The sequence below is a fragment of the Accipiter gentilis genome, chromosome 23 (genome assembly GCF_929443795.1).
Source record: "Accipiter gentilis chromosome 23, bAccGen1.1, whole genome shotgun sequence".
NCBI lineage: Eukaryota > Metazoa > Chordata > Aves > Accipitriformes > Accipitridae > Astur > Astur gentilis.
Genome location: NC_064902.1, coordinates 1,311,130 through 1,336,966, shown reverse-complemented (window position 1 = coordinate 1,336,966; position 25,837 = coordinate 1,311,130). Strand labels below are relative to the sequence as shown.

Below are 25,837 nucleotides of genomic sequence, written 5' to 3'. Positions count from 1 at the left end.
TACTAGGAAATTACTCTGCCACTTGTTTTATTCAAGTGTGACAGTAATCTCAAAATGATGTTACTGTTTAAGTAACTTGTAGGACTGTCTTAACACCAGAGGTCTGAAAATTGAGGAAAGTAGAAATAATATTTGGTGCTTTTTGATCGGAAAACAAAAATGAGCATGAGAGAGTATAAAAGAAGAAACACTGCTGTTGAAGACAAACCCTGTGAAATCTTTAATATCTGAGAGAAACAGCATAATAAAAAAGTACCCAAATGCAAGTTTAAAGTTAGCAAAAGCATATTTAAACAGAAAATATTATTTCCCATCAGTGGATGTTCGCTAACTATATTAATATAGCTGTTGTAAAACCTGTTCTGTAGAAACATAACATATTTTGCATTGATATCCTATGGCAAACTAACTGTGGATGAGTTTGGAACTGATTGTGTCCCATATTAAGAGTGACTCATTCCAGACAGTCTTTCATATTTCAGTTGAACATATTATGAAGACACAGCACAGCCAAAAATTTTTTTTCTCATGTTTTTGATTAGTTAATCTGTGCAAAATAATAATATCTGGTGTCAGTATCAAACAAACCCGATATGCTGAAGACTGTGAGCCATGACTATCCCAGAAATACTACGACCCCTGGCAGGTTGAACCATTTTTCTGATAACAAGAAATTTTTTGTTTCAAATAAAAAAATGGCTGGGAAATCACCACAGCATGTGACCCACATCAATCAAATCACCATTGCACCTTCCTAGGAATAGGTGTTCTAAAGAAAATCAGGCAACATGCTGGTCTGAGGACTAACTATGAAGACAGCCAAGAGAATGCTGATAAATGACATAAAGCTAAAAACATCACAGATGGGTGGTATTTCCCTATATCACCATCTACCTTCAACAATGGATATCCTATTTTAAAGAGCAGAAACACTTTTTCCAGATTGTAACTCATTATACCCTTAAAAATGAAGACTTCAGAATGTTGCGCTCTCCTAAGTTTAACCTTTTGTGTACTGTTTCTGACTTTTTTCTATGCCGCCACAAAGCAGGAAGTTCCTTACATTTCTTATATGCACTTTATACAGTTTCATAATTATTTTTATACATTCTGTCCTGGAATATTAGTTGCCCTTTACTTTGGCTTTATAGAAAAGTTGACTGTATGCAGATATTATTTTTAAATGCAGCTTCTATTTCCACAATATATCAAACAAGTAATGAAAAAAATATTAGTTAGTCTTTCTGCATGGTCACAGTACTCATGCACTGTTGTCAGCACACACAAACTGAATGAGATGTTCTTCTCTTTCCCTGGGTAAGTTGTATTCTTTAAATTAGAGGACAGAAGACCTAATACCCCTCATTCAATGACTGGCACTGTGCAGAATAGCAGATGAACACAGAAGTCTGAGAGCAAGAGCAGTAAAAGATGAGAGGAATGCAGCAAAAAAATATTTTCTCCTGCATATTTTTCTTATACTTCTGATAACCTTCATGACTTGCCATGTACTAAATCAATTTATCACCACTTCTGGGACCAAAAAACAAAGAGCAGTAGAAAATAAATGTCACGGGATGCTTTCATAATTGTTATTTTTGAAGAATAGTTGGACATAGCTGTTTTTAAAAGGAGAGATTTAATGCAACAGATTCTCACACAACCTAATAATGCTCTTAAATTAAACCATAAGGCATGGCCCTTGCCTTTTTTCAAACTGTAGGAACTGCTATGTGAAACAAAACAAGGTGTCATCATACTTTAGCTTTCTGTCAGTGAGGAGTCCTTCTAAGAGAACACATTATATCCCACCGTAGCTGCTCCTAGGATAAACTTCTGCCAAAACCCTCTGTTTTGCAAAAGTAACTATGAAAGTGGATTTCATGTATGTGGCTTAGAGTCTGTATCTAGCTTGCTCATTCCTCAATATTTTTTCTCTGACAGCTCTGCAAATCTAATCATGGCCTGTGAAAGTCAAATAAGGTTCTTAAGTTTTTATTTATCTTCATCAAGATACTGCTTGCAGAGATAGTGGGCATGATGTGGCAACACCTGATGTTAATAGCTCAGCAAAATCTGATACGGATTTGAGAGGAATGATACATGCAGAAATCCACACTGCCACATCAGACGGTCCCTCCTTGGAGCAGGTCTCATGCCAGGTATTCTCTTCTCCCTCACCCCCTCCCTTTTCCATCATATCTGATAACAGCTGCGAGCTAGTCCGTGGGATTCCTTGCCTTTTTACATCTCTCATGAACACATTCCAGTTTTCCCCAGAGAGAAAGTACCTGCACCCTCGTCTCTCTCTCTCTGGTCATCAAAATGTAAATCGAAACCATTAATTCACAAGCTGGAACTGCGAGCTTCAGGTTGAGTTTCGCATACTCTTAAGGGACGTGGTGGGTGACAAAGTTTTCTGTGTAATATCAAATACAAAACCTTCTTACACACTCTTGCTCCTGTTAGCAGGAAGTCCTCTTATAAAAGTTTTTCTCAACTACAAATTACTAAACTAATGCTTAGGCAAGTTTTATATCAGGAAATAGACTGAAAGTAGCATGTTCCTACCGTCTATTGGCAAATAGCCTGTGAGATGGGGGCTTCTTGGTGTGGGACCTTCTGAGTTGCTAATGACAAAAGCTCAGTACTTGAAAGCAGGCTTGACAGTTTATTGAGGGTTACTGCTGTGATGACTTCTTGGTACATCTGTCTGCAAGACTGGTCTGACTTGCATTTTGGTTTTGTGGATTTTTCTATTTAAAAGCAAGGCAAATATTTTAACAGAAAAAAATGGAAATAATTTGAAAACATAACTGTCAATGTGTTTGATAAACTACTTGTTTTTAGAAAATAACTCTTGGGAGACCCATTATCACCTAGATTAGACTGGATCAATGCAGTGCCAAGTAAGTGTCATCATGTAGGAAGTTTAAAGACCAGTCATAAAAAGGAACTTGGAAAAAATAGTTCTGAAAAATATCTGGTTTCTTTTAATGTGCTTTCACCCACTATTATCGGAATATAGCTGAATTGTCTTAAAGACATTCAACAAGTTATTTTATATTCTATATTTGTTTAAGTGAAAGTGTGATTTCCTAGCCCCTTACTGAAAAGGGATTGTAAGGTTAAGGGAAAATTTATCTAGAATGGTTATTTGCTGCTGTCCAAGCAAAACTGATACTGTGGATATGATGGATTTTAGCTTGTGAAATACTGGATAGTCTGGTTGTCTGGCCTACCTGGGCACTTTGTACAATGAAGCTAAAATAGACTGGAAAGGGGGGTGGTGTTACAGAGTTATGGACAGAGTATCTAGTTCACCTTCCTGTCACTATGTAAGTTTTCTACAGTACATATCTTCCTCTCCAAAAAGATACTGGATAGCATGTTCACGCCAGAAGTGAATAAAAGATGATGATCAAGGAGTTTCGAAAATAAAGAAACAACATGGTGTTCACTGACACTAAGAGAATTTACAAAGAAAATGAGACAGCAATTTTTCTGGATTTGGACATGTTACCAACATAACATTTCTTCTTAGATCATATCTACCTTCCTTACATTCTGGTCACAAAGTAAAAATCCCTCCAAAATTCTGATTCGCCTAAAACAGGCCTCTCTCAAATAGTGATCTGTGCTGTATTTTGCCATGTATTAAAAAGATGACGAATGTCCATTGCTTAAAACGCCATTTTCCCTAATCCCTACTTCAGCCTAGGAGCCCAATGCTGCAGTCAATGTATGGATCAGAGTAATGAAGTCAATGAAATCTTAACTGAGTGATGTCTGCTGACCTCGACCTCTTCGAAGTCAATATAATTCTTCCAGCATCCTATGTCCAGTGTGTCTGGTTTTAGTTTTCATCTTGGGACAGTGATCTTCATCCATACTCGGGCCTTCTAGATGTCAATGCATCAAGCTGTCATTAAAATATAGGATGGAGTGTTTTGGTTTTTGTAAAAAGAAAGAAAGTAATTGTGCTTCTAGTTTATATTTTAGCATGCTGAATATCTGAAGAAATTGGAAGTGCTGCCAGATAAGATGAACCAAACTTATTTTTGCTCCTCAGTTTGGGAGCACAGTGAGTTAAAGTCTTGGGGGTTGGTTATTCAGGCAGGAATGTCACTGCTGCCTGTCACTTTGGGCTATGTCATGGAGCCTGAGTCATTCTTCATGTAAAAACTGTAAGGAAAACAGGAAATGACACAACTGGAATTCACCCTTGTCGCAGCTAATGTACACAGAGAGGAATGGTACAGGGTTGACTCATTCTCACTAAACTTCCATCTTCCGTGTAACTCTCCGCACTGGTAGTGAAGCACTCAAATGAAGTGGTGCTGGCATTGCATAGTAAAGAATTGGGAGCAACCAGGTAGAGAATTTTGACAAATGCTTAAGCTGTCAGGAGAAAAGTTTCCAAAGAGTGATAGAAACCAAAAGAACCGTCTTACTTGTTCCAGACAACTAATCAGAAAACACCTCTTGTGCTAAACTAATAAAGCCAGGTACTGGCAGGAGTACTACTTGCAAAATAATATCACTTCATATTGCTTCCAAACATTTTTAACCAATAGCCACACACAGTTAATTATAGGTTCATTTAGTTGCATACCAGACTATGAGAGTTAACCCTTAGGTACTCAGCAGATAATACGATGCAAGGCATATTTCTCATGCTGAAAAACTTATATAAATTTTGGTTCTCCAAGCCAGTAGTTTTAGTAAACAAGGGATGTTTTTCCTTTCTATCAAGCTTTTCAGGTGATTTCAAAGTACTTCTACATTCATTTTTCAGTACTGCCTTTATAAAAACGCAGTATTTCTTAGCTTAACTTCTTATTAACTCCTTTGGTCTAGAAAGAAGCACAAGGTATCTTCATGTTTGATTCACAGAGAGACAGCTTTAAGATTCAATCCTAATACTTAACATACTGTTCACAACTTGGTAAATGACCCTGAAGGTGTACCCATTGCCCACTCTGCTTACATACCCTTTATTCAGCAGGAAAGAGCACCTGAGCTGTCTCAAACTCACTTCCATTCCCTTCAGTCACGCTATTTTGCAGAGATAACATGACCTAGACCGTGGCAGAGACTACAAGCCCATTGCCAAGGATGGTTGTACCCTGGGTGGGATATCACCGTGCTGGCACATCAAGCAAGAGCTGCTCAGGAAAGTGATAGCTATTCTTGTCATTTTAAGAGAAATTTCCCATTACTCCTCCAGCTAATCAGCAGGCAATTATTTCAGTTATCATAAGGCAGAAACTTGATCACAATAACACATTGTGTTTTGTGAACGTATTTCCACACGCTTTGTGTTTACAATTCAAAATATTCACATTATCATAAAGTAACATGATTTTGGTGTTAATTGTAATATGCTTGTGAGAATAATTGTTCCACAAAGATGATTTTCAAATCAAGTTTTATACATTAGAATTTTCCCCCTCCAGTTGCAGTTGGGACAATAGATCCACACTTCCATGTTTTCAAATAGCTTCCACTTATCAGTGATAAGATCCTACCAGCAGAGCCTATCTCTGTAGCCTAGCAGCTGCCAAGATCAGCATGCCCGTATTCAGGCCAAGAATTTTAACAAGGATCTTCTGGCCTGTTGTCAATGAAAATTTCCTCCTATACAGAAGAAAGTGGAATTTCCTAATTTTATGCATAATGCCTAGTGCAGTCTAAGCAAACCTCTTTGGCTTTCTGTCTTGCTTACCCGGCTTATTAGGTTTTCTCCTTTTCATTCTAACAGGTATTTTAAGCAACAGTTGAAGTTTTTGTCTTACAGGCGAGCAATCACGTATTAACAGGAATTTGCTTTTGAGATTTACTGTATTGATGCATGCAATTCCCCTCAGTCAGCTCACCCTCCAAACCAGACATAGCTGTTGCTTTCTGTTAATCAATCTACCTGTTTACTACTTATAGGTGAGTTAAGTAGCAATATCCAACAATACCATTAATAGTTCCTCTTTATAAGCCCTGTATAAATGAGTCTTGATATCAAGATTGAAGTTTTTAACAAAGGGTTACCCAACTGCTCTAGGTCTTTAGTTCAGAAGGTCATGGGATGCCTGTAACAATAGCTTCTAATCACCAGTTTCACCAGTACATAAACCCATCAATAAAAGAAACCACGCATGTCTGCAGCACACATTTAATGTATTAATCAGATATTAAGTTTATAAATCTCTCTTTAAGAGGAACCTTAATATAAAGTATAATTCTGTTAAATAGAATTACAAAAAATCTTAATGCAAAGGTATTCCTTAGCATAGTTATTTAAATTTATAATGTCCTGGAAAATATTTTAAGACTTTGATTGCACCTTTTAGCCTAAATTTGCTCCAACTATAGCAAGGCAGACTTCTCAGGTTGATTTCCTGAGAAAAGAAAGTCTAAGTGCATGCTCACTTGGTCTCTGACTCCCTTCTGCCTTCCTGTCTTCTCATGTCCCATTGGTAACGGCTGCACCTTTTTAGTAATTTCAACCAAAGATGACAAAGGGTAGACATCTTGAAGAAACTTCTGTGAAATAAAAGACCACAGGGAGGATACAGATCCTCTAAATACTCCAGGTGGCAGTGTGAAGGCTAGTGTTGTTAGATCCCGGGCAATTCACAAACGAAGAGTTTGTCGTTGCCTGTAAGACATGCTTTTGCAGGAGAGCATCTCCACTGTTTCATTCTTTACGTTTCCTGGAGCTTTTCTTTTTTAGCTAAAGTCTTAATCCAAGCCTTTTGGACGTGTATTCTTGACTCCTTATTGAACTTCTTTATTTACATGCTAACTATTGTACCATCTCAATAGTTAATTGTTTTATGACTGCAGGATTTGTACCCAAAGATAACAGTGTGTGCTATGACTAAATCAAAATCTCATGTGGGAATTTCCCTGTAAGGGAATACATGGTTGTACTCGTAATAGTGTGTGGTCTTACATTTAGTTTAAGATCTAGTATGCTTAAGGCACGGCTAGTTTCCTTAGTGTAGGCCACCAGCTGATACTACCAAGAGAAGCCATTGCCAGAGCACTAGCAATAGATGATTAGATCTGATTTAGAGCCTGTGAATACTGACACTTTCCTTCTGTTTGTCCCAGAGGACCAAATGTAGTCCATTAGGTACATCTCACTTTTACATACCAGAAGGCTCAGGGTCATTTCAATAACCAGTTGTAATGCAAATTAATACTAGTGCCTTTTTGGCCCTAATTGGCCATGCAGAGCCGAACGTTCTCTCGGCAATTACCTGAAACCCTTATCCTTTAACAGATCCATTCTACATTCTTCCAGTATCAAAACATGCCTTGTTTGTGTCCTTGGACTAAAAGGTTGTTCTCCATTTAATTGATTTTTTAATTGTTTACTTCAAAAATACCTGGAAATTCTTTCCATTAAAGCAAGAGCCTGTTCCATTTGTACAGCAAATGCTGGCAATTATTGCTTTTGGTGAGTGTTCAGGGCTTCATGACTTCAGAGTTTTCTGCCACCAAGTGTCTAACAAAGCATTTGAACCAAACCTTGGTTTAACTTTCGTCTTTACCAAAACCTCTGTTATGTATTGTTCCAAATGTCTCTGCTTAGCCCAGGCAACTCAGTTCGTTACTGACTCATCATTGCAAGGCTCTTCAAATGTTCCTGGAGATACTTTCAGCTCAGACTCTAGAGGTTTAGGTTGTAACTGTAGAAGATTCCAGTTTCTGTCCCTGTTGACACAGCATGGTAGAGGACATTCAACCACACAAACCTCAAGTTACGTGATGAATGGGAATATTTTGTCAGAGATGCAATGAATGAGACTGCACAGTGCAAGATCTCCAGCATAATTCAGTGTAAAGCTTTATGTGTGGTATAAACACTGCCTGTTTATGTATTAAAAATGTTCTCAGTGAGTAGCCTGGCCTAACCGTTAGTTTCCTGCTAATTTGGCCAATACCTACCTGTCTTCTGTTGGGTTTTGCTAAAATTGCTGAAATATGGAGATGGAAGTGTCTAGTTTTATGCAAGGAAATCAGTCTTAAGTTTGGAAAACTACATTTGAAGTGTGATAAATGTCATCTGGGGAATACAGGAGAAGCAGAACTGTGCTCATCAGCTATTTCTGAAAATTTTGCAACAACTTAGGCCTAAATTTAGGTATGAAGCTCAAAAATTTTGGATTCTGATTTAATTTCTCAATAAAATATCAAAAAGCACAGGTTAATAGCAATAATACAAGGCAAACCAGCCATGCTCATAGGTCAGAGTTAAGGCTAATAGGTGCTATGTTTTCTCTTTCTTACAACTTTCATTACATGATCAGCGTAAGATGTACAATACCCAAACATAGCATAGCATAGCTCTGAAGGGATTATGCTTTGTGACAGCTGCATTTGTTTCAAATCAGTAATGTTTGTTTAGAAATGAGGGCTTTTTTTCTGCAACATGAGACGCTGAAGACTCTACCAAGGGTCCCATGCAAATGTGATGAAAACGCTGGGAGAACTGAATAATCTGCATGGCAACTATTTTCATCTAGATGATGTTCCCCTCTGAGTACTGACTGGCAAGTGTATGTCCTGTGGGAAATGTTGCTAACTGCCCAAAGAGAAAGACCGAATTAAATTAGAAAATGTCCAAAAATGTGTGACCCAGCCAGTAGCTTTTCTGAGCAAATTAATCATTAGAGCAAGCATCTGATTATTTCAGTTATAAAAGGTGCATGATATTAAATATGGAATTGGAGATCTTTGTTATTTATTAACAGACCCTGGCCCTCAGTCTCAGCTATCTTTGTCAGCAATATGACAGATTGTCAGCTCTAGTTATCCTATACATGAAATGCATGTTTTGCTCATAATGCCAGAATCCTCTAAAATTGCAACTGCAGGTAAGTGATAGCATTTATCATTCCCTAATCTTCAGTGTAAATCAGGAATTCAGTTTTCAACCACATAAGATATGGGAGGGAGTTGAAAGCCAAAATACAAGTAGGACCATGTATCACAATTTCTGATTAGCTGAAAGTGGAGGACAAGTGGAATGAAAATTCATTCTTGTGGATTACAGTTACTTGTGCAGTCCCATTCCCTCTCATAATTTAGACTAACATTAATGTTCCCTTTATCTTTACCCTGGGCTGTTGAGAAGATGCAGAGCTTGTCTGTCAAGTTTGGACTTGTTTTAAGACTATTATCTAAAAAAAGTAGGAAAGCCATAAAATAGAACTTTGATCCTTTCAAATGCAAACAAAATACTGTAAGAGTGCACAGAATGTATTTTTTTTTCACACCTAGGAAATTGCCCAGCAGAGTCTTGTTGTGCACTGCAAACACTCAGTAGGGATGGGGTTTTGGGGAGCACTCAGCTGTGTTCTGTGGTCCCACCAACCTCAGTGGGAGTTTTCCCGTTCAGTAACTTGGACTTCCTCCAAATTCAGTGCTTTCTGGAAATCCTGCTACCCCCCAGCAAACATGTGGTGATGAAGTTGCCAGGAAAGACTTTGTTGCACCTAATACTCCTCTTCTAATTGCATTGAACTACAGCTGTGGTGCCAGGCCTTCAGGCTGGAGCGCTGGGAGACAAGGGAGGTTCTCTCAGCAGGGGGGCATGAAGTGCAGGAACCGTAGGGTGGGACGGGACTGGGTTTACCTTGGATAACGTGCTATTAACTGGATGGACCCAGGTCTGTGGGTGGACACTCCTCTTTGCCTGTACCTTACAGCCATGTCAGGGAGATTTGTCAGAAGCGTTTTTTACATATTCCATCTCATCACAGCGAGGCACAAGTCACATGTGTAAACCTTCTCTTAAACCTTCTTCATCTGCCCAGTTTAATTGAGGCAAAATATTGTACAGCTTGATTAAGCAAGCCAGCTACCAGAACATTCTACATCGGCATACTTGGTGCACCTAACATCAGATTTTCTAGATGTTACGTGACATTTTAGCAGTGGAGACACATTTTTCATTTGTTAAGACTACCATTGCTTTGTGAGTGGAAGTGCTGTGTGTTGCTCTGGCTGAAGATTGTTTGTGTGGTGTTTTAGGCAGGGTTATCTCCATTACAGTTGTGCCACTGCTCTGCCCCGTTCTCTACTGCCAGGCTCCATGTTAACATGTCTGCCAACCTCATCTGTCAGGGGTCTAAACAGCTACAGCTGAAGTCTCTCAGAATTGCTATGGCCACTATCAACAAGGGGCACCTCCCTGCCAACAGACCAAGCTCCCCATCTTCCTATGGAAATGGACACATAGGAGGCCTTTTTCTGGTCTCTTATCGGCCAGACAAGAAACCTCGGAAAGGGCTCAGTGAGTTGTGTGTTGCAGGTGCAGCACAGGGCTAAGCGTTGTGCTCGTTGCTCTTACGTGCTCAACACATCTGTTGATGATGGAGGGCCAAGTGCAGGATTAGTAAGGGGAACTGGATGTAAATGAACAAGCTCTTGAGCAAGTGGGCATCACAACTAGTCCTGGGTATGCTTCTCTCTTCGGGATCCCTCACAGGAACTTGTAACTAGAAGTAGAAAGTTACTCCTGAAAAATGTTTTCCAACTTCAAGCCACTCTAAATCAGGAATGTACCACATCTTTGATTGTTTCACAAGTAGTTAGTATCTACCAGTGAAGAGGAAAGTAATTCATTAGCTTTGTATTTAAGGACCATCCCTAATATTAAGAACTAGAAGCTTCTGAATACAAAAATCAGGAACATTTCTGTGCCCATGCCAAAAAAAAAGAAGGGGAAAAACCATTGGAAAATGTTAAGTGCAATTGCAAGGGCAAGGTTCTGAACTCCGAGAAACATGTGGCTGTGCTGATGATACTATAAAATCACTTGATGGCTGGTGCCAGGAGTATCAGGGCAGCCTCATCCAGTTCTGCTCTGCTCGAAGCTGGTCTCCTAGACTCTCTGGAGTCTATGGTAATTTTCAGCAGCTCCAGACACAGGCAAACTCCATTCTGGTGCATGTGTGCCATTAGAGACGTTCCTTCTGATGGAGCTGAGAGACAGCTGAATACAGAAGTACATGTCTTTGGTTACTATTAGCCAATTGCGCTGTGTGCAGAGATTGCTTAGGGCCAGATTACAGCTGGTACATCTATGTGGGAAGGAATCTATGGGCCCCGTGTCCTTCTGGCACACCAACCGTACCCTGCTAGCACTGCACTTGCCAGGCAGTATGCATCTCTGACCATCTTCTGGAAATGGAGCTCCTGCTGGGGTCCCCCTGGAAGGTGGTGGTCTTCCTTGGGCAGGGCCACCCCAGTGGGGCTGCAAGCCCACAAGCTGCACTGCCTCTCCACTGCAGGCAGCCAAACTGAGACATGGGTGCAAGCAGGGATAGTGCCACGTTTTCCCATGCTTTAAGGCTTAGTTCAGACAAAACTAGTAAATCTCCAGAATTTCATGCCTATTCAGAAAAATTATAAATGTTAAATTGTTTGGCAGCCTCTTTTATTAGTCTTGTGTCTTTTCTAACAAAGAACTCAATGCTTACAACCTTTCAAGTGGTTCATCTGCAAGAGCTTGTGTTCTGTGCTGCTGCTTGTAGTCAGGCTAATAGGCTAGTTAAAGTAAAAGGTATCTTGAATGAAGTAGAAAGAGCTGTCTCCTCTAGAGGGTGGCTAAATTCTTGCAGTGGTGTGGTGATTGCGCACTATACTAGAACTGGAAGAACTGAGGTCAGAGATGCTAACAAGTAAAGGGGGTGAGTGTCGTAAGTGTAGGCTTTACAGAATAGCTTGGGAGAACTCCTGAACTCCATGCTTTCCAAATGCTGGTGTTTCATGTCAACGTTATTACAGTTTTCCCTAAAGGATAAACTACTAAGCACTTCAGTCTATTATGATCATTGCATGATCCACTTCAGAAACACCTTCTGGTTTCTCATAGCTTTGTCTGATATTTGCAGCAACTCTGTTAGGCACGTACTGCACTTCTCCTATGAGCCTCAGAGCTGAAAGGGAAAACTGAAACACTACTGATTCAGAGGATGAAGATACATTGCAAAGTTAGTGCACCTAGGTATGCCTCCAAAGAGAAACGCTGAATAAAAATCCACCTTGGTGTGCTCTTGAATTGCAAAAGCCTTCTAATGCAGCCTGTGCCCATGATTTATAACAATGACTCATAATATTGCATTATACTTAATATGATGTAACGCTGATGCAAGATGCCATTCGTGGAATTTCAATGTCACAGAAAAAAAGAGAGGGGAGAGCAATCTGGTCATGTACCTTGCCATGCTGTCAAAATGAAAAGTTTACAGCCAAAATATGTAGAGCCTTTCAGTACCTACTTCGCTATTTTTTAGCAGGATAACTTGGAAAATAACATTTTTATTTCCTGGAGCATAAATATCTCTCAGACATACGTTATTGTGTTACTTACAGTAATTTAATTAACTTTGTACTTGAGAAGACAAATTTGCTAACAGATAATTCAGTCTTGCAATTATAACCCCTCACACAGAAGTTTGCAGGGCAAATCAGGATTATGCCTTTAAATTAATTCAAGCTTTATCTCTCTTTTCTGACCCAGCTGTTATGAATTCTCCTCCTGTTCTCCCTGTACTGCTTGCTTCTTCCTGCAGTGAATCAGCATTTCAGGAAATACTAATTCAAAGAGGAAAGACACCCTAAACTCTGTTTCTGGAGGTCAGACGTAGCTGCTCTCCCATAGGTTCGACAAATGATGTGAGGCTTCTCAGGCTGCTTGGGGCCAGTTTTGTAGGGTGTATGCAACCCCTGGTTTGAACTCTGCCCCTTCCCTTCCAAGTAGCCTGGGAACTTTGAAGCTGTGCCTACGTGCTACAAAACTGAGTCCTGGTGGTTTGTCGCCAAGACAAAGAGAGAAACAGGGTTAGAGCCCTGTCCTTTAACAGTAAGGAAAACTGTTGCTTGCTCCGCCCCAGCAGCGGAGGCATCGTGGGTGCTCATTCTGCAGGAACCATCAGCATCGCTGGCGCTGGTCGGCAGTGGGGGAGCCGCTGGAAATGGAGAGGTTTCACAGAGGCTGATCTCGGGTGGGAGTGCTTCTCGCTGCATCCTGGGTGTGCACACGAGTATTTTTCAAGCCTTGCACTACCAAGGCTGTTGAGGAAAAGGAGCATGGGTGTCCTTCGTCTATGCCCTCCACATTTGACACAGTCAATTTTCGGTTACTTCTAGAAAGAGCCGACAGATAATGGTACTCTTGCTCTGAGTCATGTATTCAGTAGGTTCAGAAAGATCATTGTTGGCACCGCAGGAAGCAGAGAGACGGCTGCCTAGGTAAAACAAGACTGTGAGAAGGTGGAAAGTCTTGAACTGAGATCTCTGAAAAGTCTGGATCAGGCTTTTCCTGGTGGTTCTCTGTTGGTTTATACCGTGCAGTCCTACCTATTCTCAGTCTCCCTGGTCAGCCGAGCAGGCCTGCCTACTGCAGTGCAGTCTGTCATCTCCTGCTCACCAAGATGGAACAGATGAATTTACCAGTGATTCTTAAGAAGACAACTAGATAATAATATATGTATGATTTACTAGAGTGCACCCTGAATCACCTGCAGCTGGTGTCATCCTAAAGAAGGACCTTCTCACAGGTCATTCATGAGTGCCCAGGCAAGTGGGCACAGCACACAGTGCAGTTTCACATTGCAAGACCAGAGAAGTAGAGGGGACTGACTTTTGAACAGCATAGCAGTGCCTACAGGTGAAGATAACAAATCAATAAGAATTGAACATCTTCTTTATTTTTGGAAGCCCAGTAGGTGCCAGTCTGTCTCCTAGGTGCATAAGTATCATCAAAAACCTAGCCACAGGCAAGTAAAACTAGACAAGAATTTGTAGCCCAGAGGAAAGCCACCAAGAATAGATTGTGTGGAGGCTGATAAGATCCATATTGCTCCAAAATGGAGAGTACCACCTCAAAACAAGACAGTCTTTGTTGTGAAAGGGTTAGGTTGTGAGAGACCTAGCTTGCCAAATACCCGTAATGGCCTCCCTCTGCCAATTGTCTCTAAATACTGTGATCTTTCACATAAGAGCAAAGCCTGAAAGGAATCTCTCTAGCAAAAACATCATTTATTCATTCTCTACAGGATGGTGGAGTAACATGCCTCTTCTCAGTAATGTTACTCTTTCTCTCCCCTGAAGATTTCAAACAGAGATTTGTTCGAACAAAGATCAGTAATTTTGCTCTGTAAGAGATGCAGGAAGAAGCGTAGAAATATCTCTAGATCAGAACAGTTCCTGAGCCTGCTGGAGGAATGGCAGATCGCCAGAGATAGCACACACCACTGTTCTCCCAGATAACAATGCGTAGAGCTGAATCTTCCAGGCATAATCTTTTAGGACAGCAAATTGTGCACATACAGGTGAGACGCGCAAAGACCTCATGTCCTCAAGGGAAGGCTGCTCCCACAGGCCAGCTCCAGGACCATCGGCCCTCCTCCTCTACCCTAGGTCCATACCTGGGTGATAATGGAGACAAAAAATGCAACTTCTTTTTTTGTCTATGTCTTTGAGCTTTGCCTTGGAAAAAAATTCCTAGGCAGTAGCCATTTCCATCTATGTTTGCAGTCCTCTGTAGGCTGGTATGTCATTTCTTGGGACTCTTTTACTGCCAGCACCTATCAAATAAAAGCAGACCTTTCAAGGAAGTAGCTTTCCCACAAAGGTGAAACTCCTCTGCTATTTTTTATTTCAGTGGATTTGTGCTCATGTAACAGAGCAGACTGTGGGCCTTGGTGCTTTACCAGGCTTTTCAGTATGTGCCTTCATGCTACCAGAAGCCAAGTAATAAAGATCTCAGATCATTTGTTTAGCAAATATTAATGGTTAGTCCTTGAGTTATTCTCAGTGTTCATTTAGCTAGTATTTTGAAGTACCATGTTTGCACTAGACAGCCGGACGCAGGCATCGGGGTACTGGACAGAGTAAAACCATAATCTCACCTATAAAACTACTACAGTAGCAATAAATAAAAGGAGGGTTAGGCTTTTGTTTGGCGTGGAAATGACTTCTCTTCAATACAATCTGCTTGGCTCCAGCATAAGTGGAGATGTCTCAGAGCCTACAGGTAATTACCAGAACAAAAATAGTATCCACAAATTAACTGCTGTTCCTAACTTCCTTCTCCCATTTGCTTCTAAGTCACACTAACATAATGCTAAAATCAGTACTAAGGCACAGGAGTGCAAACAGTGGAGAAGGTAAGATAGAGAGCTAAGAAAGCAAGAAGATTTACATTCATTCCATAAGATGTGATCAGCAAAACGTATGGAAAGCAGCGCTGGACTGCACCTGCACGGGGCTGTATGGGGAGCACACGGACATCCCGGGCTGTTCCTAGCCGGTGTAAATCAGAGCCCCTCCACCGCTGAGACCGCTCTGAGGTCTCTGGGGAATGCCTGACCTGCAAGGATCTGAGGAGCACAGATCAGACTGGGTCTTGCATCTGCAACGGCTGCCACTGACAATCAGAAAACTGGCCGAGTGCAGCAAACGGTGAAGGCAGAAACGCAGGGCACTCGGTGCCCAGGATCCCAGGGAACGTGCGTGTGGGAAGCTGCTGAGCTCCCGTCTTCCCGCGCGCTGGTTCGGCAGTAGCTGCTTTCAGCTACCCAGTCCCAAAGAATGGGAAGGGGGCAGGAAGCTTGCTGTGCAAAATGAGAAACCAAATCCATATCACAGTGTGAGTCAGCCTGTGGTCTTTTTGCTAAAGTATTTTTCTCCTCGTAGAGGTAGTCCTCGCACAAAGAGCAAGGTTTAAACAGTTGGGTTGAAAATGATCCCTTTTCAAATGAGTGCGAAGTTCATGTCTGAACCTGACGAGAATCCCATTTACCCACACAGTAGCAGGTGAGCTTTTTATCATAAGTACCATTTGACTTTCCAGATAAAATGTTTGTTTGCTTTTTTCTTTTTACAGCTGTAAAGAGTAACATTTAGGCAAATGTTTGATGGACAGATGGTCCAACGAGCTTGTATAACTTGCAAAGGTGCCTACTTGTCTACTGTAAAATGAGGTTAGCATTAAAGCGTGCTGCAGTTCTCATGCACCGTACGTGATCTAAGCCCACCTCCAACCCTCGGCCAGAGCTGGCCGCGTCTGGGGGAGGGCAGAGGCACTTACCTTCCGCCCAGCCTCGTTGTTGTGCAGGTTCATGAGCGTCCTTGCATTTTGCTTAATCTCCCGGGCATCCACAAACACTTTGGCGAATCCTATTCCGTATCTGATGTCAGCAGAGCAGCCTCCCCATTTCCATCCTTCCTCTTTATGGTACTGTCCCTGTTTTTCTTTGTCACAACCACAGTCACTCAGGTTGCCCTGTGTACAGGCAGCCGTAATTGCATGTGCTACTCCAGCAGCAATGATGGCATACGTGAACGCTGCTTCTCTGCTACCTGAAATTAAAACAGTGCCGTAAATACGTTATACAACATGGTGACATTAGTTAGAAAAAGATAGGCAAGTTCCTGCGGTGCAAACATCAGAAGGCTATTATTAGAAGTGCTGTAAATCTGCAGGCATAAGCAGGTCTCTACTCTTCTAAGTATTGATTTTTGTGGATGTTCACTCTCTAAAATGATAGCTCTCCATGAGGTAGTAGGAGATAAAGTATTATTTAGGCAACTTCCTATATATATATATTTCCAGATAGTATCAGAAGTAGTCAAACTAAACTTTTAATAGCAAAAGGGTGGGGTGGCAAATGCTCTAGCTCAAAAAGAAAGAAAAAAAAATAGGTGGCATTGGGGGTGAGATTGCTAAAACATCCATATTCAACTTACTAAAAAATCAGAAACTTAATTCCACACTAAAAGATATTTTTACAGGAAAACCACCTCTGCTAGAAATCTTGTTCTGAAAATATTTTAGCTGAACTGGAACATTTTTTTCACATTCTAGGTGTCACAAAGTTTTTAACATGGACATTTGTGCAAACTCAATGAAATAAGTTTTGGGTTGAATTTCAAAATTTCTCACAGGATGGAAAAAAATCCTGGCCTGTTGTAGGTACCATGACAAAAGCAAAGCAAAGTAACAGCCTCACCAAAGGGCTTTGAGGAAGAGGTTAAGCCAGTATTATTTTGTGCAGTGTGGCTATAATGACAGGCTTCTCTTTGTCTGGGGGTGTTCTCACTTTAAATCTATGATTTAATTTATCTTCTCAAAGCTTTCTTGCATTCTGGTGTGTGGATTTCCCATGTGTAGATCCTATGGGATCTGCAAGGCTTTTGGAACCAGGGGCCCCACGAACACATAAGGAGGTTTGCAGAGGTTGTCCATCTATATCAAACAGCCCTTTAAAAATTCTTGGATCTCCCAAACTAAGAACTTACCCCTACTCTTACTTCTCCAGTGACAAAATGTACCCTTGCATCAATAGGATCAGAATCAGGCTCTTCATTAGGACAGGGCAGATGGGAAGATCAGCTTCCCTTGTCCAAACACCTGCCAGTGAAGTTCTGGCAGACCTCAACTGCTGGCAATAGTTTATTATACATGAAACAAGCACATTTCTGCTGTTTATTGGATTTCACAAAAAAATAATCACTAGGGAAAGAAATCTTACAAGCACTTCTTTGTCGGCTACATCCCTCTCACATATATGATCTAGATTTCTGTACTTGTCACTAGATGGTTCTTTTAATGAAAAATACTCACTTCCTTATGGCAAGGAAGTAAAATGGAAAACAAGATAACATAATCAAAATCTGTTAATAGGCAACTTCATGCCCTTTTATTAGCATAGGCAATATTCCCATTGATACTGCCATGCACTGTGTTTATTGAGGAACTTGTAGTCAAGTATCAGACTTCCTCAAAGGATTTCTTGGTTTTCCTTATTTAAAAAAAAAGAAAAATCATAAAATGTTGAATTGTTATGACTGTGGACTTTGCAGATGAGGCTTTCTAGAACTAGTGGCTTTTTATGAAGAGCTGAATGTTGGACAGAAATCCCAGGCTTTAGGTGTTTTTGGAGTTGTGCTCTCAGTGCCTCTGTGCAGCCACGTGGGGAGGCCAGAGGAGGCAGGTGGAAGTGGGGTCCCACTCCAGAGTGAATCCACGAGGACCAGCCAGGGCATCTTTCTAGTTCCTTCTCCAGTTTACCCTCAACAATATCCTCACTGTTTCAAGTACGACACTATGAAAAACACACTGATAAACAGGAGAAGGTACAATAAGAAGTCCCAGTTTCTCCGCTCAGAGGGGAGCAATGCATTACACCAGATTTCTGCTTCATGAAGCAGCAAATGAGACATCATCAAAAAAAAATATTTTGAGTTTAAATTTGCATGTCTGTTTTTCCTTTAGTTGGATGATTTCTGATCTAGCACAAGTGGTTTTCAAGATCTAGAATAAAAAACACTGGGAGATCATTTTTATCTGACACACTCATCATTGTAAAGACTAAGCAGTTCTTTTGCTTCTTAGAGGGGAGAAAAATGCAACGCAGGGAGTATAAAACTAGCACAAGCAGAATCAGAATCCAATGTCAAGCTTGATCATAAAATATGTTACACAAATTAAGTTATTTTATAAGTTTGTCTTGTTTGGGAGAAAAGTTTAGCAGCTTTTTAAAACTAAAAGTTAGGAGATTACAAGGTAAACAAAGCAAGCGTCTGGAGGAATTGATCCAGGTAGGACGTCCCTCGGTACTTGTGCAGTATTGATAAAATGGCACAGGCTTGTCACGTCTGCATCACACCGTCCCTGTTTCCCATAAATGATTCACTTTTTAAAGCTTCATTACCCTTGTCCAGCTCATAGAAATGTCAGCGTTACAGGGTAGGGGTAAGCTTAGTTCATTTTGAGCCTCTTCTGTGGCAGCGCTTTAGATACTAAAACAGTGTAATAGGGGGGTTGTAATCAAATGGGATAGCATGAGTACATGTACTTTCCTGCCACTTTTAAATAGTGAATACTACTCTACTTCTGATTTCAGCAGACAGTTGAAATGCCTGGAGGATCTCAGAGGGAAACACTGCTTTAACAAGGTACGCTCAGGCAGCTGCTCCTTGCAGGCAACGGTTTGTTTCCTCTGCGCTTCTGCTGCTGCTCTAGAGCAGGCTGACCAAGTACGTACTGCTCCACAGTCAGTCTAATCTCAAAATACGGGTTAGGTTGAAAGGCGTGACCCCATCACTTGTGGATTTCCAAAGATGAACAATTTGGAAAATGACCTGATACGATCCTCCTTTATTTTCTCTCTTGTCTACTTTTCAGCCTATGCTTTTTATGTGCATCTGACAGCCAACTTATACCTGTGCCTTACTTTCCCTCTGAAAATCTAGTAGTAAAAAATTCAGGATCTTAGCATTTGAAAAAGGTCAGCCTTTGACATCAACACAATACTGAGACTCTCTCGTATTGAAGCTGTAGGTGATGGTGACTGTAGCATCACAAAATACTTCATAGGTGGGAACAGCACTTCTGGTTCAGGAGGACAAAGAAAGTCAGCAAAGCAGTAGATGATGGTACGAAATACAGGGTAAAGAAAGAACAGAACTGGCAGCAATGCACCACACCATGTGAGACACGGAGCCCACTTTGGCTAATGACCAGAATAAGCAAAACACTTCTTTCCTAGCAAAAATAGATAGTTAATCAGTAGGCTGATAGCAACATCAAGGGTTTCATTCTTCCATATAACCGAACAGAGTGAGGAAAATCCTAATCTGCAGTCATTACCTTCTCTAGATGGCTAGAAAGATCAGGTGGTAGCTGGAAGAGTAAACTAGTATGTTTTCAGCAGTGACATCAGAAAAGACCTTTTGGAGAGAGTTTAAATAAAATGAACTCATTGGCATAACCTACTCAAACTGTCTCTTGAACAATTTTCTGACCCGTTTGCTAGGCATGTTGGGTGGAGACCCAGGAATTAAATCTTCTTGCAGTCAATTCCCACTGAATCCATCCTTAATCTGCAACTGGACTCAAATCTATGATTTTTTTTTAATATATATATATTTGGGAAAAAAAAAAGTAAAAATTTAATTTTAAAAATGCATATAATGAACAAATCAGTTGATCTTTGTGGGAGGATTGGTGCAAATCGTGATCCCAGATGCTGGGTCAACTTAAGAGGTTTTTGTAGAGGCTTTTCCAGCCAGTGACTTGCAAAGGTGCACATAAAACCACTTGTGATGAGTAAACTGGCAAAAAAAAGCATGACGGCTGCCTCCTGAGACCTACAGGAGTTCTGGAGAAAGGTGGAGAGTTAGCTACATGTGTACAAGAATTGTAAGCCGTCCTTTCAGCTCCCGAATGACACGTTCTTCTCATTGCCTCGAATAAGCGAAGGCTAAACACACGCCAGAGCTGAACTCCGAGCATTAGAAACTTCAGAAAAGGATCTGGCAGTCTGTCAGAGGTTGCTCTGGTCATTTACAAGGCCGGTGATCCAACAGGGCTGTCTATCCGTGGCAGCATTTCCAGGTATAACCGCTGTAATACCGTAAGGGATGTTCAAGCTCAGCGCGGATGCGCTGGGGCTGGTGGGGAGAGGGGAGGCAGCCCCCGCTCCCAGCCCCACCAGTGCCACCCACCAGCACCCGGCCTGGAATTGGGGTGTGGGCATCGATGTCTGCCTGGGTCTGCTCCCCCCATCCAGACCTGGGGCTGTCCTCGGTCTAAACAAGCGCTTCAGTGCTGTATGAACACAGGGGCTTTTCCTCATGTGTCGGACATAAGTATCTCCCTGCTCTTTCTATTTTTTCCAGAATTCAATAAGGCATGCAGTGTGTTGCGGTTCCATTTGCTTTGATGGCAGATAGCTTGGCATCCGTGGCTTCCAAGCTTTCTGCAGCTCCGCTCTGCTGATGCAAATTGTCCTCCAAAGCACCGGAGTCCTGTCTTTAGACCCTTCACCGGGTAGCACACGACAATCCCAAGCTGCCTTTAACGTTGTCTCTGAGCTCTGCAGAGTCAACCACCACCACAGAGTGTCAGATGTCATAAAGGGAAGCACGAAGATTATCACAGGTAAGTGCAAACATAAATATTACCAGCACGGGTGGCTGTCCTAACACTGAGCATAATTATATACAACTCATGTATATCTTGGAGCATTAATCCTGCAAGCGCTCACATGCACGTCTCTGCTTTTGTGTATAAATGTTCCTGAGACTGGGCTATGGCTGATCAGCAAGTAGCCTGCCTGTGTATCAGCTGCAAAGAGTGGTCTGCATTCTGGTTTTAATTGAGCTAACTGAAGTTTAATCTTAAAATGTGAACAGTTTGTAAAAAGCTTCATTCACACTGATTAGAAATGAGAACTTGGTTTTAAAAAGAAGCACAATACCTTGATGTTGCATAGGAAACAGGACCTAAGCCTGCAAGACACAGAGTGGATTTACTTGCAGGAAGTCGGGAGGTGCTCAGCAGTTCGGTACCTCTCAGGATCTAAGTATGTTTCTAAATAGCTTGGCCCGCCCTACCAGTCCACCTCATAAATTGACTAAGCTGTGAAATAAAAAAGACAAATTTCTATTTATCTCACTGGAAAACATGGGTTGTATTTTCTGCTATTTAAAGCCAAAGGGTCAGAGAGGGAGTTATCTGCAGTGACATGAGCTGAAATATGATTGTGAAAATATAAAGATGGAAAATACAACGTACCTTGCCAATTATGTGCCATAGCTAACATTAATTCACAATCTCTCTATAGAGGTCATAACTTACAGCTAGGAAAAATGAAGAACAGAACTCATCCTCTGCCTACTTAGGGGTGTGCCTTCTCCTTCCTTGGTAGACTACGTATGGCCTTGCAGGTTTCTTTATTTTTATCTTTCTTTAGCCTAGCATGTGTGATTAATAAAAATAGTAGCTAAAAAAAAAAAATCATTTAAGTATCCCCCTCCTATTTTTCTTCCCCCTTCTGTAATGGTTCAAAGTTTTGAGGGGTTTGGTGCCTTAAAATATTGTACTGACTTGAAATGAAAAAGACAGTTCCCTGTAAGCCAGTAGCATGTTCTTTGTGAAGATTAATACCAATAAATAAAATAAGTAGAGTTACTCTAAGAGGCATTTGAGACTTTGGGGGGTTTAGTCACTGCCCACTTTCACAAGCTAAAGTTTGTTTCATCAACATGTGAAATTCTTGGAGAGGAAGCACTCCAGGTACCGTGATTATTTTTGAAAATACCCTCTTGAAATTTAGAAAGTTACTACTCAAAGCATGTGCATTACCAAAACCACAGCTGGTATTTTGGAGTTCAAACAACAGTTTCCCCTTTTCAGATGACTCTGATCCCTCCACACCACTGCTTTTAGAAAATGCCACGTACTGACCCTGCGATAGAAGATAGCTCTTCTACCTTTCTGATGAAATGTAATCTTTTTGTTTCTCTGAGACATGTACTCACAAGACACATCTGAAGGCAGGTATGAAAACCTTCTGATGGGAATTCCAACTGCAGTGACCTTGGGGCAATGTTTTATCTTACTGTGACAGTCCCTGCTGAGAAAGATTGACTTTTTGGCATAAAACAGCATGCTGGGTTTTGGATGTTCAGGCCATATTTCAGCCTGGCCTCTGTTTTGCCTGCAAATAACTGTTCTCGTGCAAGATACTGACATTAAAAACTGCTTGTAAGGGCTGGAAACTTAGCACAGAAATGCAAATTCTAACCTTGCTTGAGTAGATAGCAAGACTCCTGTTAATTACAATATTTCTTTTCTGTATATCTCAGGGGGTTCACAACACCACTGGGTCAGAAAACAGAGTCTTTATCAACCTTTCTTCTAAGTATTGACCACACTGAATAGTGCAGCAGCGCTTAGAACCTAGTTTCCCCACAGACTTGTGCAGGTAATCTTCCATGCAATATAAAAACAGCAAGGATTTTCATGATGCTCTACCAGTGGTTATTTACTCAGTCTGTTATTTTGTAATTCAAGAATCAAGTTTTACTCTATTATTTTTCTTTTAATTCTACCAGACCAGTTAGGAGAATGAGCTAGATCTTGTTCTCTTTTGCATAGAGATAGTTCCTGATAGCTACTGGAACAAGCAAGTTAAAAGTTTGGCTTGTAAGATAGTTGTCATTTGTTTCAATAGGCAAGAGTGGGAATGTCCCCTCTTCCTTTACTTTACTTCCTCCCTTTGTTGAAACCGTAGAAGAAAAGTGTATTTTAATATATGGAAGCTAAATTACTGCTAAATTCAGTCCAATGGGCAGTGTAGAGTTAACAGTGTACTGCATAAAGGAAAGCTAACAGCCTCTCCTGTTTTAGTGTGTACATCTAGGTACGTCTGTAACGATCCCTGAGTCAAAGGCATTGTGCACAATGTACGTAGGTACTGAGTTGGCCCACTATGCTTATAAGTTTTAAGACCGGTTTGTTCATGTGGATTCTTGGTTTGATTTCAGCTTTCCTTATTCACATAAGTAATGTCAGATGGATGAAGGTATCGGCGTGATTATACTGAAACATTTTTCAGTGTAAAAGAAACCAAAGAATTGATGCATTTTAGAAAGACCAGGACGAAAACTTGGTTGAAACCAGTTTTACTGTAATGCTCTTCGGAGACCCACCACATGTCTTCATAGCCCTCGGCTGATTCCCTCTATCCTCTCCCATGCAGGGTCCATGACAGCTTCTGCAAGGTTGTAGTGCCTTTCTTTTCATAGATCTGCACTGAAATGAGTTTTCCATTTTGCTGTGTCACTTTGTAGAGATGCAGTCAAACAGTTTGTATTATCTTTATTTGGCAAGTCCCATTGAATAGTGGCAATGCTGCTCAGTTCTGACAAAAGGACGTAGTTTTTTGCTTTTGCCCTACAATGCCAATATGGCGCTGTCCTCCAGATACCATGAAATGTATGCATATCCTACGGCAGTTATTTGAGTTAGCTACTCCTTGGCTTGTGATTATCACAAACAGCAAAGTTACTGTTGACTACCTGTTCACCAGGCTGCACACTGCAAAATGGGCTACTGAGGCACCTGTTGAAAAGCCTTCGCCATAGCACTTGCTCTTTCTGTGACCCTTCAGAGCCCAAATCTGATTTTCAGAGTCTATCAAAGGCACGTCGGGTCGCTCAGATGTTTAGGCCTGAGACACATTTCACCTGAAGAGAGGTAGGCAGGAATTTTTTGGCCTGTCCTGCTTTAAAACCTTGGTTTTGATTGTGGCTGTCTTCAGGAACAGAACTGCTGACCACTGTAAACAAGTATGTTTGTTTTTAAAAGTGTCCATAATTGCAGCATTGCGTCATCTCCACGGTTATTTTAAAAATTCTCTTTGTGACTTTACATTATTAATAAAGTGTCTACAGAATTGTCTAGAAAAAAAATCCTTGTGTTGATCTTGATTGCGACTTTATCCGTTTCCTGTCTTAAATGGACTAAGTCCTCAGCTGGAGTAAACTGATGTCACTTTTACTCTGTTATTTTGCTTCATGTTATTGGCACTACTGTCACCAGCTCTCATGGAAAGATATCCACAGTATGTCAGTAGGGAAGAATCTCACTTTTGGAGGACAAACTAGGTAAAATGACACAAGAAACGGGGAGTATATGCTGTGCACTGGCTGGAAGCATGCTTTAACAAGCTGGAAGCTCAAGCCTGTGATCAGAAATACACCGTATGAAGCATGGATGAATTTAAATGGTTGCTTACTATAACTCTACAACTAAATTATCACTAGAAGACGGATTATATGTGAGTCTGTTAAAATACAGGTACACACATGCTACAGATCAGAACAGGAAAATTTTGTTTGATGCTTTCCTTCTACTGACTTCAAAGTGTTTCACCAAGGCCAGTATCCCTGTTGCCATTTTAAAAGCAGGAAAGGAGAAGCACAGAGGAGAGTGCCATGGTCCCTCAGCCACACGACGGCACAGCCACGAGGAGAACTTAGGCCTCCTGCATCACCTTGCAGTGTCAACAAGAGAATTTAAATAATCTGGGTACATTTGCATAACATTCATAAAGCAGATTACCCAGTAAAGGTGAAAGTAATGAAACCCGGTTTTGAAGAGATTTAGCTCGGTGTGCCATCAAAACCATGGCTTGGGAAATAGTTCACAAGAACCTGTGGTATCCAAGGGAACTTATTTGTATGGACTAACACACGCAAATCCTATTAGCATAAGAGTTACTTAAGCACATCCTCCCAAATTGATATTAGACTTCACTCGCTGCACGCGTTCGGCAGTGCAGTGGCAAGGCGAGCCACATTACTGTCATTCTGAAGTCATACCCTAATCATAGAGCGAGTACATCAGTGCCACTCCAGAGGCAGAGCGAAGCCTCTAATCGAGAAAGCGGAATGAGGTCATGTGTGGCCCACTGACTTTATTGCAAGCGGCAAGACAAAGGTGCCCCGTGTACTTCTGAAGTAGTAACTTTAAGGATGCAATTGGCCAAGAAATATAATCAGCCTTTGAATACTATAAAAGGTACTAATGTACTACAAAAGGTACTAATGTACAAAATACTAGGAATAGTATTTTGTAATACACCCCATGTCAAAGAACTGAGAATCTAGAGCTGTTGCTGCTAATTAAAAAAGCTACAAGGGTGCAGTATCTTTGCCCTAATGTTAACCGGGATCGTTCTTGTGCACAGTGACCTTAAAATACATCCTATAACACAGTCCTTCGTGTCACACATCTCTCTCTCCTGTTTAGGGTAAGGCACACAGGCCTGATCTCCTCCTGTCTGTGGGCACCAAATTTGACTTAGGGCTTTACGGCACAAAGGTTTTACCCTTTTTAACCAGAGCGAAATATTAGCCTTTATTTCTCTGAGTGGTAACCTAGAGCACACCCCAACACAGAGATATTAGGGAAAGAGAGAGAAACGTAGGGAACAGATGCTTTTTCCTTACAGCCGTGGAAAGA

At 41.1% G+C, this 25,837-nt stretch overlaps 1 protein-coding gene and 1 long non-coding RNA gene across 5 annotated transcripts in view; one reads left to right on the top strand and one right to left on the bottom strand.

Annotated features, from left to right (window-relative positions):
• Positions 1 to 24,221, top strand: part of LOC126049539 (uncharacterized) — a 154,973-nt gene extending 130,752 nt beyond the window's left edge. The window contains exons 1-4 of one of the 3 annotated variants that reach the window (XR_007509241.1): positions 15,711 to 15,834; positions 18,930 to 18,978; positions 20,704 to 20,965; positions 22,223 to 24,221. This is a non-coding gene — a long non-coding RNA (uncharacterized LOC126049539). Of the gene's footprint in view, positions 1 to 15,710; positions 15,835 to 18,926; positions 18,979 to 20,703; positions 20,966 to 22,222 lie in introns of those variants that run through there. The other 2 variants (XR_007509239.1, XR_007509240.1) reach the window with 2 other exon arrangements.
• WNT7A (Wnt family member 7A) overlaps positions 1 to 25,837 on the bottom strand; it is a 37,329-nt gene that overhangs the window by 7,928 nt on the left and 3,564 nt on the right. For both annotated transcript variants that reach the window (XR_007509235.1, XM_049826047.1), the window contains exon 3: positions 16,109 to 16,380. Coding sequence is in view for 1 of the 2 variants with exons in the window: in XM_049826047.1 (XP_049682004.1) it covers positions 16,109 to 16,380 (272 nt within the window). In the remaining variant the exon portion in view is untranslated. The remainder of the gene's footprint in view (positions 1 to 16,108; positions 16,381 to 25,837) is intronic.